The sequence below is a fragment of the Atractosteus spatula genome, chromosome 4 (assembly GCF_055471065.1).
Source record: "Atractosteus spatula isolate fAtrSpa1 chromosome 4, fAtrSpa1.hap1, whole genome shotgun sequence".
NCBI lineage: Eukaryota > Metazoa > Chordata > Actinopteri > Semionotiformes > Lepisosteidae > Atractosteus > Atractosteus spatula.
This window is the reverse complement of record NC_142709.1, coordinates 5,145,253-5,161,489: the sequence shown is the minus strand read 5'-3', so window position 1 is coordinate 5,161,489 and position 16,237 is coordinate 5,145,253. Positions and strand designations below refer to the sequence as shown.

The 16,237-nt window shown below is 35.6% G+C and overlaps 1 protein-coding gene across 1 annotated transcript in view; it reads left to right on the top strand.

The window, feature by feature from the left end:
• The window catches only part of LOC148835680 (cilia- and flagella-associated protein 47-like), a 219,514-nt gene that overhangs the window by 135,116 nt on the left and 68,161 nt on the right, over positions 1-16,237 (top strand). Inside the window, exons 51-52 of the mRNA XM_088913434.1 lie at positions 2,929-3,026; positions 9,045-9,220. Of these exons, the coding sequence (XP_088769560.1) occupies positions 2,929-3,026; positions 9,045-9,220 (274 nt within the window). The remainder of the gene's footprint in view (positions 1-2,928; positions 3,027-9,044; positions 9,221-16,237) is intronic.

Sequence of the window (16,237 nt, the reverse complement as noted above, 5' to 3'; positions counted from 1 at the left end):
AGATGCAGCCATTCAAAGTGCGCGGCACAGACACGTCACGGAGGTAATTGGCTACGGCCTCGCGCATCGTGACGCGCGATGATGCAAAACGTGATTGGTTGACCGACAGGGGCACTCGTGGTCCGTTGGTCGGTCGTAGAAAGATTTAAATGTCTTTACTGTGCCCATTTTAGTATTGAATATTTATATGGAATTTTACCACTGAAGGGAAATCTTAGTAGCTGAGCATAAAAAGAATAGGAGCATACTGTAACGCGTGTGAAGGCCATAAACTATATTAATTTTGGAACATAAACATACAGTATATGGCTGGTCTCGGTACTTTAAAGAAAAAATACACACCAGTATTCCATTTCTCCCTAAACATTTTAAGCATCGAAGTCTTTAACTAACGTGAAACCGGAGTCAACAAGCATACTTTTAGAATTATTGATTAAAAGGGAATATAATATGGAATCGCGTATCTAAAGAAATTAATAACGATATAATTATATTCATGTACCGCAACACAAGAATTGTACATGCTGTACATTGTCTGTTGATAATGTTTCTGTAGGGCTTTCTCAACACTCCTCATGTGACCTTGCCAGTGGCGCTGTGGGTTAGGTTCCTGACTCACACATCTCACTTTGGGTGTTCGAATCCAGCCGGAGCCATGACTTTTTTTTAACAGCAGTCCTGGCTGTGCTCTCTCGCTCGCCCCCCTCTCTCTCTCAATTCAATTCAAGGTGCTTTATTAGCATGACAGATGGGTACAATCAGTGTTGGGTATTTACTTTAACTGTTTTTACATCTACTGTATTGCTTTGAGATGCCACTTTTAAAGGTGATATATAAAATCAAGGCTTTCACTTAATTCAACTCCGCAAGTCTGAGTTCTTGTGTCCGTCCTATCCAAACCCGAAAGTATTACAATATTTATCTATATAGCAGGTGGTGTACAGCTTTTTAGTATAGATTACACTTTTCTAAAACATATTTAAAAAATAAAAATGATTACAATCTAATCTTGGGATTAGATCTCCCAAGATCCCAAGAAAAATAAATCTAAACGGGGAGAAAGCTATGCTGAAAGTTTATTAAGATACTTAGAAGACAAAGATACTGTATCAATTTATGTTGCATTTGTCTGATTATGATTCAAAAAACACATATAATTAAACACGCGTTTGCGATTTAAATCAAAACACGATTTAAATCAATATAAATGTTTATGTTGTAACGCATACTGTACAGCCTCCATTTCTCTATAAAAATTTAAAAGATCGTGTGCGCAGCCTAAGAGGGGGGGTCTACTGTCAGTGACAGCTGACAATCCTCCATACACCCATGTGGAAAATCAATAATGCCAATGTAAACGTCGTATTTACAATTTGTTGATAATAGAAATGTTAAGTTCTCTAAAGCTTTGTGATAGTTGACCCAGGCAGCAAAAGATCAGCTGCACTGGTAAGATGCGACACCGAAGATATGATTAATAACCTTTTAAATCTGAAGGGAGATCTAAAGGGATCCCCCCCCCCCCACACACACACACAATAGAAGCGGGAAGCAGAAGCAGGGACCGTTGTCAGAAGGGAAGAAGGTGACTATTCATTGTTATCAAAAATGACTTAAATTCGATCATGTTGTGATATTTAGAAATATAAAAGTCAATTAATTGTCCATAATATTGCTATTCTATTTTTTCAAAGAAATGTTTGTTAAAAGAAAAGTCACGGCGCCGGCTGGGGAAGTCACATGAAGAGAGAGGCAAAACAGCTCTACACAGCCCTGTCGCAGTACACGAATATAATCATATCGTTATTAATTTCTCTAGATACGCGATTCCATATTATATTAGCAGAAAAGCTTAAAACTTACATTTTTTTACACGCTATTTCACATGTTAGTTAAAGACTTCGATGCTTAAAATGTTTAGGGAGAAATGGAATACCGGTGTGTATTTTTTCTTTAAAGTACCGATTCCTGGAATCTGACTGGCTGACACCCTTCTGAAGTGGTACCATAATATCTGGTATGTGGAAAAGAAAGCGTTGATAAAAAAGCCTGGATTCTCATGTATCTGATACAAGTATCTTTTAATACAGTCCTACAGTTTAATACAGGATCCTTGTGATATTTTGAGTTCTGGTTGAATGATAAGTGTCGCAGTTTAAATAATTTTCGTAGTTAGAAATTATGAAACGCTCTGTTAAAAGCAAGGGAGTTTTTATGTCCGTTGCAGTAAAAGAAAATGCCTGACAAAGTAGGGCTTGGACAGATTCCAAGTGCTTGTACAAATGTGCTAAAGAAATTAGCAAAAAAAGTCATTCCTTTATCGTATTGGCTAGCTAATGTCCTGTCCTCGTTAGTTAGATCAACGAAATGCTGTGGTGTTTGTCAAAGAAAAAACTAAAAGTATTTTCGTTTAAAATGACGGTTATAAAGAATGTGGACCAGTGTAATACTTTGAGTTTACAGCTTGTCCAAAGTCATTCATTATTAATACTATTAGTAATATCTTCGGTAAAGGCTTTGATGCATAAATATTTCTGATAAAGGTAGGTTGTGTACTTTTGTCCAACTGAGCAATCTTGCTTTCATAAAATATACCAACTTTTTAATGACTGATGATTAACATGCTGTAATACACAGTTTAAATTTATTTATTAAATTTATTTTAATAAATTGGCTCCTTTATTGGCTTTATTGGCTCCTCCTGGCGGTTTTACAAGGTGATTCCGGATACTTTCCGGCATGACGTCAAATGACGCGATATACCGCGTGATACTGCGTGATACTGCGTTTTGATGCGACACGCCCACCGGGGTATACCGCGAAATACCCCACCCATTTTGAATGGCTGCATCTGTAGGTTGAAAAGTGTGTTCCAATGAGAAGCTTATGTTGGTGAATACTCATGTCTTTAATGTGTTCTTTCAACAGGAGAAACCACCCAGGCTTATGAAGTGTGGTTTTCGTTGGAAGTAAACTGCTCTCCTGCACCACCTGTGAGTGTGATTTCTGTTGAATGCTCTGTCCAGGTAAGAGAATACTTCCTGTGAAACTAGAGTTCTTCATGGCCCAGCTGTGTATTTCAGCTGTTCATCCACATACATCCAATTTCAACTGTGCGTCGCTGATTGGTTTAATTTTCAAAATCCAGCTTGCTGCAGATATTCGAAGATGTTTTACAGAAGAGTATGTTTTAGAGATGAATGGCTAAAATGTAATTCTTTTGTATACACTAGGGGTGTATTGATCACAGCCTGTGTTTTTAAAAGCATTCCTTCCTGCTGCTTTAATATTGAACCACAGTTATCAAAAGTCTTGGGAACCATGTTGACATAATGCCTCAAGGTTTTGTGCATTTATTGAAATCTGTTTGAAAAAATATATTTTTATCTTGTTTTTTTCATGTCACATGGCTATCACTATACACTTTCTCATCAAAAGAACTAGGTTGTTTAAGAGGATGGGATACAATTAGAACAGATATGGTTGCTTTACAATATGTTGCAGATGCAGTATTTCGCAGAAGTGTGCCTTAGTGGTTAGGGGCTTTGGACTCATTGCTAGAAGGCTAGGTGTTCAAATCCTAGCTAGCGTGCAGCTGTTGTATATATGTATGGTGTATAATATAATGTATACTGCATATGGATGGGTATGTAATTGGCGGTGTTATACAGAAGTAATAAGTTCATTTCCCACAACTGTGGTAAAAGATCAATCAATATGCAAATGTATGCATTTTCCCAGAGAGATTTAAGTAATTGATTTTGCACAGTTTCACACTTGTTTCATTTATGCCCTTTCATGTGCATTGAAAAAATGTATTTCAAAGTACAGAAATTGGTTAGTTAAATTTCGAAAGAAAGTATTTGGGGGCTTCAAGAGCTACTGATTGTATTGCTGTTAACTGAATGCAGGGTGATAGCTGTAGTTGTAGTTGTACTGTATCTCACCTAATGTTCCCATACAAAAAGTAAATAAGTCCATGTCAGAGCTACAGTAAGCAGCCTTGAAATTATCCTGGTTTACATAGAGTTAAGTGGACAAAAGAGCACATGACTCCCTACTGATTGGGACACTGGTCCATCACAGGTTTGTATGATTGTATGATTGGAGCCAGTGGACAACGGTACCTTATTCAACAGCAGGTGTAACAGCAGTGTCTGCAGCAGAGACTTGAATCCAGAAACTGACACACTATACTGCACTGTCCTTTTAAACTCCCCATAAATAAATTTCAATGTTAACTTAAAATCAGTTGTGGTATGGAATTTATGTTAAGGCCTAAAGTGATAAGGTTTACAAAACTTATTAACAAACTTTCTCGCAATGTAAATTTGAGTGGACGTGTTTAAGCTATGGTGGAAGTCATGTACCACCTAATTCCTGGTTAACACTTGAGATCATTTGTTACTGGTACAGTAGATGTTGATAAAATAATTTAAGACCAACTCCAATCTAAAGGATTCTAGATATTTTCAAAGGCTACTATGGACACTGAATCTACGATAGAGAAAGGCTTCTGGTCACTTGCACAATAATATTTTCTCTGTGCTAATGCCCTCTGTCTGGTTAGATATCCCTCATTCATGAAACAGGAAAGTATTATATAGCTGTCATCTGCAGTAATCCACTGTGTTTATCACAATTTCCCAGCCGAGCACTGCCTTAGACACAGATGAATATCTATATGATGACATCCCTCAACAGAAGAAAATTATGTCTGATGAATAGTTAAATTTTAACTTTGCATTCTAGTGTCTTTGGTTTTACTCAGAAAACAGGTGAACTATTCCTGTTCCTGTGGACTACAGTATTTGTGTTCCTGGATATTGAAGTTTATAATGTAAATGGATTGCAATGTCTCATGTCATTGAATAGTCTCATCTGAGATTTACATGATCTATGACAGTGGTTACAAGTGTATATGACATGCTTAGGAAGCTTCTTGCTTCCTGCAGATTATTTTCTCTTGTAGCTGTTGCAGCCAATTTCTGTCACAGACTTTGATTGCTTGGTGCAGACAATGATACCATTTGTTCTGATTACTTGCCAAAGTTTCTCGCTTGTCAGGTTCAATTCCAAATATCTTCTTATTTCGCTTGGATATGTCTTTATTACAAAGCTTGGGACATCCCAATCTTGTTCCTTCTGATATTTTCCTATACTGTACACTGTAGCAATTTTATAGCCCTTGGCTATTTATTAGAACTGTCAGTGCTTGGTAACTTTTGCCTATGGTTGATCTTGTAGCCTTGAGTGGGCAAATTCAAGGTAGACACAGCTTGCTGGCTTTAGTAGGTGGATTAAGAAAAACGTACCTTTAGTAACAAGATACTGTACCTGTATTTTAGTTGCAATCACGCTCGTCTTAAACAAAGAAAAACTGCACGTACTGTACTGTATGTCTTGTGGTTACCTGACCCACATTCAACCATTTATGCACATAAAGCTTTGATACAACCTGTAGAGTTGATATATAAACTGATGATTCGCAGGTTTCACATGGCTATAGAAACTACAGTATTTGCCTTTCCTTGTACAGTGAGCTCAGTTTCACAAACGTGTAAGTTATAAGATCCATGTATCTGAACATATAGAAGTCGTAGACAGGTAAAGAGTGGACCATGCGTGGCCTGGAAGTGTGTTACTGTGCAACAGAGCTCTTTTTATTCTTGTCACAGAACTTTACTGTTTTAAATAGCACAACATTACGGCCAGCGGCACAGCATGACTTTGGATTTAGGGCCATTCACATCTGGTATTCAGTCTCCTCTCTCTCACTCTCACAGTTCATCTCTTTAAGAGGTGGACTCTCTCACCGGACCCTGGTGTACAGTCTTTCACTGGCCTCTCTGGCTTATAATAGTATAAATAGGGAAGAGAACAGATGTCATGTATCATGATCTTAAGGACCAAAACCTGTCTCCACTCAGGTGGTGATTAGGCTGACTGCCTGTTACAAGGTGTTAATGGTATAGCAGCATATACTGTGCTTATAATTTTATGTCCTGTTAGAGAACACACACCCTGCATTTTGTTGCTTATACTGTAGTAACCTTAAAACTTAATGTATGTTAATATGTTCTGGAACCCTGTATCTTGAGAGTAATACATCACAGGACTGCTTTTGAAATATAGGAGATGCATTAATTTTTGCTTTAATGGAGTTAAATGCTTGTTGATATTCCTAGAGTGGCTCAAAACAGGAAACATCACTCTGTTTTCAAATCTCTAATTACCACTTGGGTGATAATGCGGATCGTAATGCCAAAAATATGTAATATTTCAGTATTCCGATACTTAATAACATTTTACAGGATACAAACTACATTAATAATAGCAATCATCATTTTAATGTGGAATACATTTATTCATAAACATTGTTGCCAGAGAATTATGAGTGGGTGTGCCAATATTTCCTAGTGGCTTCCATAGGATTGATGTACTATGTTCCAGTGTGGAATTAAGCAGACTGATTTCCCCTGTTCTCCTTCTGTAGCATAAGCTGTAACAAATCTGTTGACTAGTAATATCTATGTATAGTGTTCAAGTGATTATTTCTCTGGAGCTGGCTTTTAGAAATTTTCAAAGCTGTATGTTTGTTTCGCTTATACTGTAGATAAGCAAGGGCAGAAGATTAACAGTATGTTTGTGCTTCTGTTACCCTTAGCTTGTTTCAAAACATTTCTATCATGCGTTGTTGCATTCCATGTAAACAGTTTGTTCTCTAAAGCACTACCATGAGTTTGAACACATTTAAAAATCATATCAAATGAGCTGTTTGGTCATGAATGTCAGTTTGACAAATAAGAAAGCAATTCAACATTTACGTTGTATTTAAGATCTACTTTATGTTTGCTTTCTTCTGAATATCTGCACATTTTCTTACAGATTAAATGGATGAACAGTTCTTTTGTTATTAATTAAATTTAAATACATCTATCCAATTATCTTTTCTATAATTTTGTCAACATAATATAAAGCTGGAGGTACTGTATGTTATATTCCACAGTATACTGGGAAAACTCTTGAAAAGAAAATTAATAGTATAAGAGAGAAAGAGAATACATACAAACTGGGATGTCCTGGTGAACCTAAATCATTTTTACCTTTAATTTCTTTTTATCTCAGGTAATTGTGAAATTTACTTTGTGTCCTTTATAGTTGACATGTTTATGGTTTTGTTTGTGCAATGTATGTAAAAAAGGGAAAGATCAAACTGTGATGAAGATTTTGTAGGAAGGGAATGGTATTAAATTATTTTGTATTGTCAAGATTTGAGTATTGGATTCAATAGTATTTGTAATGCCGCTTGGTACTGTATATAAATCCACTCTTTTTCTGAGCAGATTTCTGTTCCACGTATTAGATGGAATGAGATAAGAAAGGACACATATCGTGAAAGATCCCTTTTTCCGGGAATATGCCTTGGAGATCTTTGCACATTAAAACACATTACTTCAACATGGATGTAAAACAGCACCAGGATTTAATGAAGAATAACACAAAATAAAGGAAACACAAACAACTAAACAAGAAAATAAAAGCCTAGTTATGTCTGAACACAAGACTTAATTTTCTTAACACTCGAGCAACTAAGCTGTTAACTGGTTCAAATGTAAAATTCACGGATCTCATGTCCGTGGGGATGTCAGTCACTGCAGAGCAGAGCACTTCTCTGCTCCCTTGTCCCCTTGCAGTCTTGTAGCAGAGCTCAGCAGCCTATCTTGGAAAGCTCAGCAAGTCTACCAATTGGTCATGTGACTGACAGCAGCAGGCTGCTTGCCTTCAGGGGAATGGAGTTCAGAGTCTTCACCTTGTCTGAAGCCATCATCCTCTCACAATGTATACTACCAAATGAATGAATACAAATGAATGAATCTCATTTTTGACCTACAGATGCAGCTACTCCGAATGTGCAGTATGTCTTCCACATATTTATATGTTAAAAGTAACGCAGTGCATTGCGTTATGTAATTTACAGGCCGAAGATATTGATAGGTGGCACTTGTGGTGCATTAGATCTTAGTGAAACAATTGCTTCATTTAATCTGTTTCTCTACTGTGCATGTTTAAATCCACTTAAAATGGAATATTACTACTAAAGGGAAATTGTGATAGCCCAGCATAAAAATGACAGAAGCATAATGTCTCTGAATGTCATAAACAATATTAATTTAGGCATATAAATATACTATACAAACCGTATATGGCTGATAGTGGTAGCTAAAAATAAAAAAAATACACCAGCATATTCCACATTCTTCATAAACATTATCCGGAAAATCTCGGTCACTTTCTGTGGTTATTTTGGAAAAGTTTTTTTGGGCTCATTCTACCTATTTTAAGTTTGTATACTTTATAAAAAGCTTTAATGTTTATTACCTTTTCTATGAATACTTGCTATCGTTGTACTTTTTAGAATACACTTAATAGGGAATATTAACGGAATCACGTAACTAAAGAAATTAGTTATGTGATTCTATATTAATATGTAAAACAGCAATGTAACATTTAATAGTTAACATACTGCAATACACAATTTAAAATTAATAAAAGTGTAAACAGTATACAACTTCAATCCTATAACTGGAAACAGATTGTCTCAAGGGGCTCAACACTAACTGGAATTCGAAACCAGGTGTTTTCTGGCGACATGCTTCCGTTTGTGAGGAGGGTTCCGATTAGCGGCGGATGTGACACCATGGTCAGCTTTCACTGCTCCACCTGGTGGTTTTACACAGTAGTGCAGTCCAACAACGGAATATTTTTAAAGATGTGTATTTCTGCGGTTCCTTGAGGTTTGCACGGCACAGTGTACTGCGTTATCCGGCCTGCATTCTGAAGGCTGGATCTGTGGGAGAGATTTAAGGAAGACTTAAAGACATTTTTTCCATTTTTTAAAAAATCAAACAATGTTTTAATCTCTTTGCTATATTTCCAATGTCAAATAAATTGATAACGTTTTGACTAATCATAAAGTACAGTATATAGTCTTAAGAAGGATCACAGATATTCATTATGATGTGTTATATGTGTATTTTTAGAACAGTGTGACTGTGGAGATCCCTGTCACCAATCCGACGAAGGAAACCCTGCGTCTGGATGTGTGCCTCTTGGGTGATGACCTTTCTGGAGAAAGACATTTAGTTGTAAGCCCAGAGGAAAGCATATTATACCAGGCTAAGTTTGCCCCTGCTGTAACTGGCAGGAAAACAGCAAGGTAAGTCTTTCAGTTTTTGTCAAGTTTTGCCTTTAGTGGTGGTGTTACCTACATCATACTCTTATTCAGCATGATTTTGAAAATATACAGTACCATAGGTTTCATTGTTAACTGCATTGTTCTTTCTTTTAAAAAATGTTTTCATTTGAGTGAATAGACCTCACAGATGTGGTTTGCAGGCTACATTAATTTCAGAATATCTGTGCAGGGAAGAAAGGTCATGTAAACCCTGAAATATTGAAACAAATACCTTTTCTTAAGCTAGAAAGTCAAAAAGCTTGCAGTGCTGCATAGTTGGTTAGTGACACTGACAATGACATCACTGCAGGAGACGGATTTTCTGTTTTCTGTGTTTTTTACATTTTCATTTTTAAATGTAAATATTTGTTTGTGATACTTACAAATAATATCTTAAAGAGTTCCAACAGACAGAAAAAACAAATCCCAGAAACGTACAGATATATACAGTTCTAATGTTACTTTTTTTTCCACTGTGTATCCAGGACAAAGGGAAATGAGTTTTATGATAAAAATACCCATGGAAATGGCCACTTTTCCAACTGGCACCCTATTGCTATGCCAGTGACTATGTGAGCAAAAAGTTATCCTTAAGTGTTCCACTAAGATTAAATACATCTTGAACACCGAGACCCTGCTGAGTGGACTTCAGCTTGCAGCCTACGCTATTGATGACTGTGCTGCATTACAGACGCCAGTGTTCAAACCCGCTGACTTTTAGCCTAAAAATACAAAAAAAAACAAAAAAAAACTTTATAATCAGCAGGCTCCCCATGTTGCTGTAATTTCTGCATTGTGTGAATTTGGGAATAACAGCAATAATAAGAAAAGCTGTATGCCCATTTATTGCATGCTCATCATAGAATAACATTCTTATGTATTATTTACCATACATGCTGTGAAAATATAATTCTAAGAATAATGGTACGTACATCTTTTGAATGTTTGGCTTTTTATACTAAACGGTCTTAGCCTCTACTGCTAGTTCTGGTTAATTGTTCCCCTAAACCTTCTACTTAGTTTGTCTGAGATTTCAGAGCTACTAATCCTACTTTGTCTGCTAATATTCTATTTCTTATGGATTATATTACCTGCTGTTTTACTGCTGATGATGCAGCCTACTGTATGTAACTGAGAAGGTAAATGAGACCTGCTCCCTGTGTATTATGCCATATTGCTTTGCCCCTACTCAAAGTAGCTTCTCAGCTGTTTGTCCGTCATTTGCTGACTTCCTCAGTATGCACCTGAAATCTCTGCTTGTTCCTGTAGGCTTACAAATCTGCTGCTATCTCACCTGTGCTAAAACAATGGCAAGGAACGCTAAGTAATTAACAAGTATTGTACCATTTTTAATTTGTCTTGCACAAATTCTGATACTGGTAGTGACAACTCATTAACAGTGTCTCGTCTTGCATCTACACTGTATTTAATAAACTCTTTGAACATTTTAGTCAGGATTTACAGTACTCAGAGACTTGTTAACGTATTTAAAGATGTGCTGATGATTCACTATGATTCTACAGAACCCTCTTAAATTAAACAGTGGCAAGAATAAAGTTATTCTCAGTCTCCCAATATAAACTTTGCAAAATTGGTGACATCAGTGCTGTTGATGATAGTGCTGAAATCAAATCTTAGATTAAAGTTTGAAGCTGAAAGATTGATACACACCTTTATAAAATCAAAACTTGTGCCTTGCAAAATTATTCACCCCCTTCCAAGTTGTTGATGTTTCTTTGCAGTTAGTATAGTATTTGTATAGTATAGTATTATAGTATATGCACTTAGTATAGTATTTTCAGTATCTGTAACTTTGGAGCTAAGATATTGAAAAGAAACTTATGGTTTTAGCCCTGACTTATTATCTGATTATCAAGTGCATGTAATTGCTTGGATTGCTAATTTTGTAAATACATTATTTATCCATATGCAGTCTAATTTTGTAACATCCTTTTGTTACTTTTTATATAAATGAGAATTTTTAAGGAATTTTCTTTTCCCGCTTTGTACATTGTTTATGAAGTCATATTTTGCTTTTATTTTTCAACGTTCGTCAAAGCTAAGAAAACATATTCCCAAATGTTTTTATACACATTATTTTTCTGCCACGACATCTGTTTGGGTTGTTTAACAGTAGTGTGTTTGTATCAGGACTGCTTCCCATCATTTGCTCTGTTGGCACTGGAAAAGGTTTTGCCGTATTAACCTAAATTACACACGTACACACATAATAAAGCTTTTGTGTCAAATGTGCAATGAGAATTTCAGTTAATTAGTGGGTTTTCTGCAAAATAATTTGGTGTTACCAAACTTCTGAACATGCATGGCATGGCCCAGAAAAATACATTTCAAACAGTATTACAAAACAATATGATTAAATGATCAAAAAGGGGAAAAAAATACTGGAAACCTTTGAACATTCGGTTTTCCTGTTGGTTGTTCTGTGCTCTGTTCAGTTCAGATAAGAAAGAATAATACCGCTTAATCTGTCTTTTGTGTTTTTCCTGTCTTATTGTAGTTTGTCATTTTACTGATTTTGAAATTTGCATCACACTCTACTTTGAAGTCAGTCTTTTAATATAATCTATATATTTATTAGCAATCTTAGTTCTAGAGAAATAAAAAAAACATGTATTCAGTAACCTTTGATCCAGGACCACAGAACCCGTCCATCTAGATCCCTGTATTAAAAAAAAGAATTCTGCAAACCCAGCCAGCTCCCTTACTGTGCTTTTGCCTTGTTGAGCTTCTCTGTGCCTGCCTGTTCAAGGGTGTATTACAGTCAAACAGTACGTTTGAAGAGTGAGCCATTTTACTTTGTGCCATAGCTACTGCAGTTTCGAGCTACAGTACTTTTAATTCTGTTCCGTGTTTGGAATTATTAGTAATCCATGCGCACTGGTTCTTTTTCTTTTTTTTTTCATTTTGTCTTAATTATTGGAGGTTAAAATAAGCCATACTTCCAATTAATTTGGGGTGGAGAGGGGACACAGTTTAATTTAATATGAGAATGTTGTAATTGGAAAATGTGTAACAAAATTTTATCGCCTAGTTATTTGTTCTTTGAAAAAACATATAAAGGTTTTTCACCAACATTTTGCTTTGCTTATACAGTATATCTGTTTTTTTAGACAGTGATCTTTTTTCCATTCACCTTTATATCTAGATAGTGAAGTTTACTGTTATCATTGTGGGAGTTCTTTTGACACTAGACTATAACACTAGAAAATGTGTTTATTTTCTAGTTAGCCCTGTAAATTTCAGATTAATTCATCTTAATGTTACTCTTGTCCAGCCTTTATTATTCAGTCTCATTGCTTGTAGAACTAAGGATTTCAGTTATTAACTTTAATATCCTTTCATACTGTATGTTACTTAAAAAAAACGTTAAATAAATCCTTGACAGAATCCCTTATAAGCAAATGACTTGTAACTAGATCTCACTCAGGTATATTTAAAAAAAGACATGTTAACCCTTGTTGTCTTCTTCAATGTCTAACTTGAATATTCCAATGCTGAAATTTTACTGATGATATTTTGATTTACTGGTCAGCTTGGAACAGAATCCAAATCCTTTTTAAAAAACTTTCACTTTTAATATTAACAGTACAGTACAGTATGTTAGTTTTAAAAGGGTTTCCGTTTAAAAAGTGCAGGCTAGTCTTTTCAGCTGCTTTACTGTATATTCTTAAGGTATGAAAGGTTTTTGTTTCTCAGAGGAAATGTAATAGATTCTAAATCAGTGAGATCGCCCTTCTAAATGTATGACTGTCTTGATAAACTACTTTCATTTTAGAGGAAACTAAAGTTTAAGATCAATTTTAAAATAATAATTCCTAAAGTTTTCAGATCATACTTAACCAAATGGCATTAATGAGAAGTTATTAAATTCTAGGATTCTTAGAGAATCTAATAAATTATATGCACCCCTTTAATTCCTCAAGTACGGTAGCTGTTTCATAATATTTAAATATGTATATACAGTGAAATTTAAAGAAAATAGTAACAAGACGTAAGAAAAAATAACAGAAAATTGCTCATGGGAATATGGGGGTTGATCTAATTAGGCACTCCTTAAATTCAGGGTTTAGCACTCCCGATTAGTTGTGCGATAATACAGATGACCTTTCATGAAGTCCTGATTTTGGCAGAGGTCTGGTTGGAGCTGCCGTGAAAGAATGCTGATCGCAGCAGAAAGACATGCCGTTAATTAAGAATGAATCTCAGCTCACGAGCTAGGTTGTTAATTTCCCAGCATTGTCGATGGTATGGCAAGCTACTGTACAAGCAATACCAGGAAAGTGTTAGGCTGCTCTGTCCTCGAAACATTGTATTATTCGGAGTTGTAAATGATGTTAGGTGCAATAAAATAAATGAATTAAGAACAGTTCCAAAATTATTTGCATACCTGCAAAACAACAGTATAGATATTCTTTAAACCATTAACTTTGAGGGAAAATTTACAACATCTTTGGGATATACATTCTGTATTTTATCCTCTTAAAATCAGATAAATGCCAAAAACACAAGGCTATGAATTCATCCATTTTTCATGCAAGACAAAAATAAATGGATTCTGCAAGATTTAACCCTTTCCTCCTGTCTCACCCAAAAAAGTCATTGAAAGACTCTCCAATAAATTATGTTAAATAATAATACTGGTATTAGTACCATGTCTCCAGCAATATAGTTCACTAATTTATTAGGTCTAATAGATGTTGTTTGCTAAAGTATACCAGACAGTGATGTTCCTTTCTACGTTTATTGTTAAATATGAGTGAATTGATACAGTATACAGTATAAGCACCTTAAAGAAAAGTACAAAATAAAGGAGGTAATTTGACCCATCTTTCTTGTCTGCTTGCTAGCTGGTTAATGATTCAAGAATTCCAACAGGTTATTTCTTAAAGGTTCCCACAGAGTTGACTTCAACCTTTCGAATACACTTGTATCCAGACGTCCCCAATCCTGTGCAAACAACTGTCACCTATTTTCTATCTTAAATGCTCCTAAATTATTTTTTTTCTTGTGTTGCTTATCTTAAACGAATGCCTAAAGTTGACTTGCCAGTGACTTTCAGGACTTTGCATACTTGAATGAAGTCCTCAGATAAACGTCTGTGATCACTGTGGTTACCAAACCTGGACATAATATCCAAAGTCAATAGCTAATGTATAGCCCTGTATTAACATCTTCCCCACAAAAATTTATCTAAGCATTTCAGTAGCCTATTTTATTGATTTGCCTGGCCTCTCTAGATGGAAAATGTAGAATCAACATCTGCTAGATGGTATAGTATGTGAGATTCCTCCTATTTTCATATCACATAATTGATAGAATTATAAAAAAAACATCAGTCCTAAAACTGTTGGTGTGGCCATGACTGGGGCACTTTAACCTGCTTCTTTATCCCAGTGACTATTGAACATTATTTTCTGTAGCTTTTACTGAGAAGTAGTCTTTATCAGAAGTGTCCTGGAATTCCAAATAAAAGCCCTATAGGTATCTGCAAACAAGCATTGAATACTTATTTCTGCTACTCTATATATTCTGTCACAGTTAACTCTCACCCTTTGTCTAACTATCATCCTTGGTCTTAAATATTATCATACAATTAATCAGGATATACAGTATTTCTACAGTACAAGCGGGACATTGGTCAAACGTTTTGGTGGCTTTAGGATTTTCATTAAGGTTTATGGTTGAAAAAAAAATCTTAATAAAGAAGAATATAGTCTGAACTGTGTATTTATGCCTTAAGTGAGAAACAAAAACATATGGAGAGCCCTAAAATTAACACAAAAAAGAAACACGAAGCAACAAGATGCCGCCCGATTTTTTCTTGCATAGTGCAAGCTAAGTCATACCACTAAGCACGGAGATCTATTTGTAAAATACAGGCTTTCATCCATTTTCGTCAAAGCCCAGAATGTGCCATGTGCGTAGAGGGTTTAGGAATGCCTCCCCTTGCTGTTACGCAGAAGACTTTATAATCATTGCTAAAGCTGCAGTACTTAAAGTCACTGTTGTGTCACAGCATTTTTTTTTCTTGCACACTTTTTAATCATTCCTTCTCGTTTCTCTAATCACAAGCACACCTCTCTTAACCTGAATACCTGTTGTCAATCACTTTAGTGATTGTAGTAGTCTCATTCAATTTCTCAGTCTGCCTACAGGGAGATGTTTTTTGAGAGAGATCTATCTTAAAACAAAAGAAAAATGATTGTGCACCCAAATCATATTTCTTTAGATCTGCATAGATCTAAAGCAGAGGTGGAAGACTGCGTTGAAATGCAGGTAAATTAACCTCTGGAGACTTGTAGCTGCTAGCCAGTCCAGGTGTTTACTCGTAGTATTCACTACACTAATGAGCAGTGAATAAAGATGTACTAGATAAATAGACACTTGGACACAAAAGTGGATGTGAAAAGTCATAATTCATATAACCCTTCAATCAAGGCAATTTTAGTTCACTTAGAATCAATACTGTACATTAATCAAGTGGAAAAATTGGAACTACTACTCCAGCCTGCAGTAGGTAAAATAAATTTTGTGACACTAACTGACATATAAAATCATTAATTTGTTACATCACAGATAAAGGAAAGGAGAAAAACCAGGACACTCAATATCCCTAAGGGAACATCTTGAGTTGATGGCAAAACAAGATTTAGCTTCATATTCATCTGGTGGAGCAATGGCAAATGACAATCATGGTGCTGGATTTGTCACTACTTAAACAGTACATGTAGTTTATGGCTCCAGTAAAAATTGTCCAATTCCCTTGCAAAGTATCTTGTATTACACAACACCTAAACATTCGAGACACCCTGTATCTGTATTAAGCTATTTCCCATAATGATCTCTACACTTTAATGGGAAAGTTGCTATTTTAGGGTTTTAGAGGTCTCAGTGCAGCTGTTTTACATCTTCTTCCAAAACACTTGAAAAAGGCAAGCGTGCTTCCGTATCCTATATACATTTCTGTTGACATCTGTT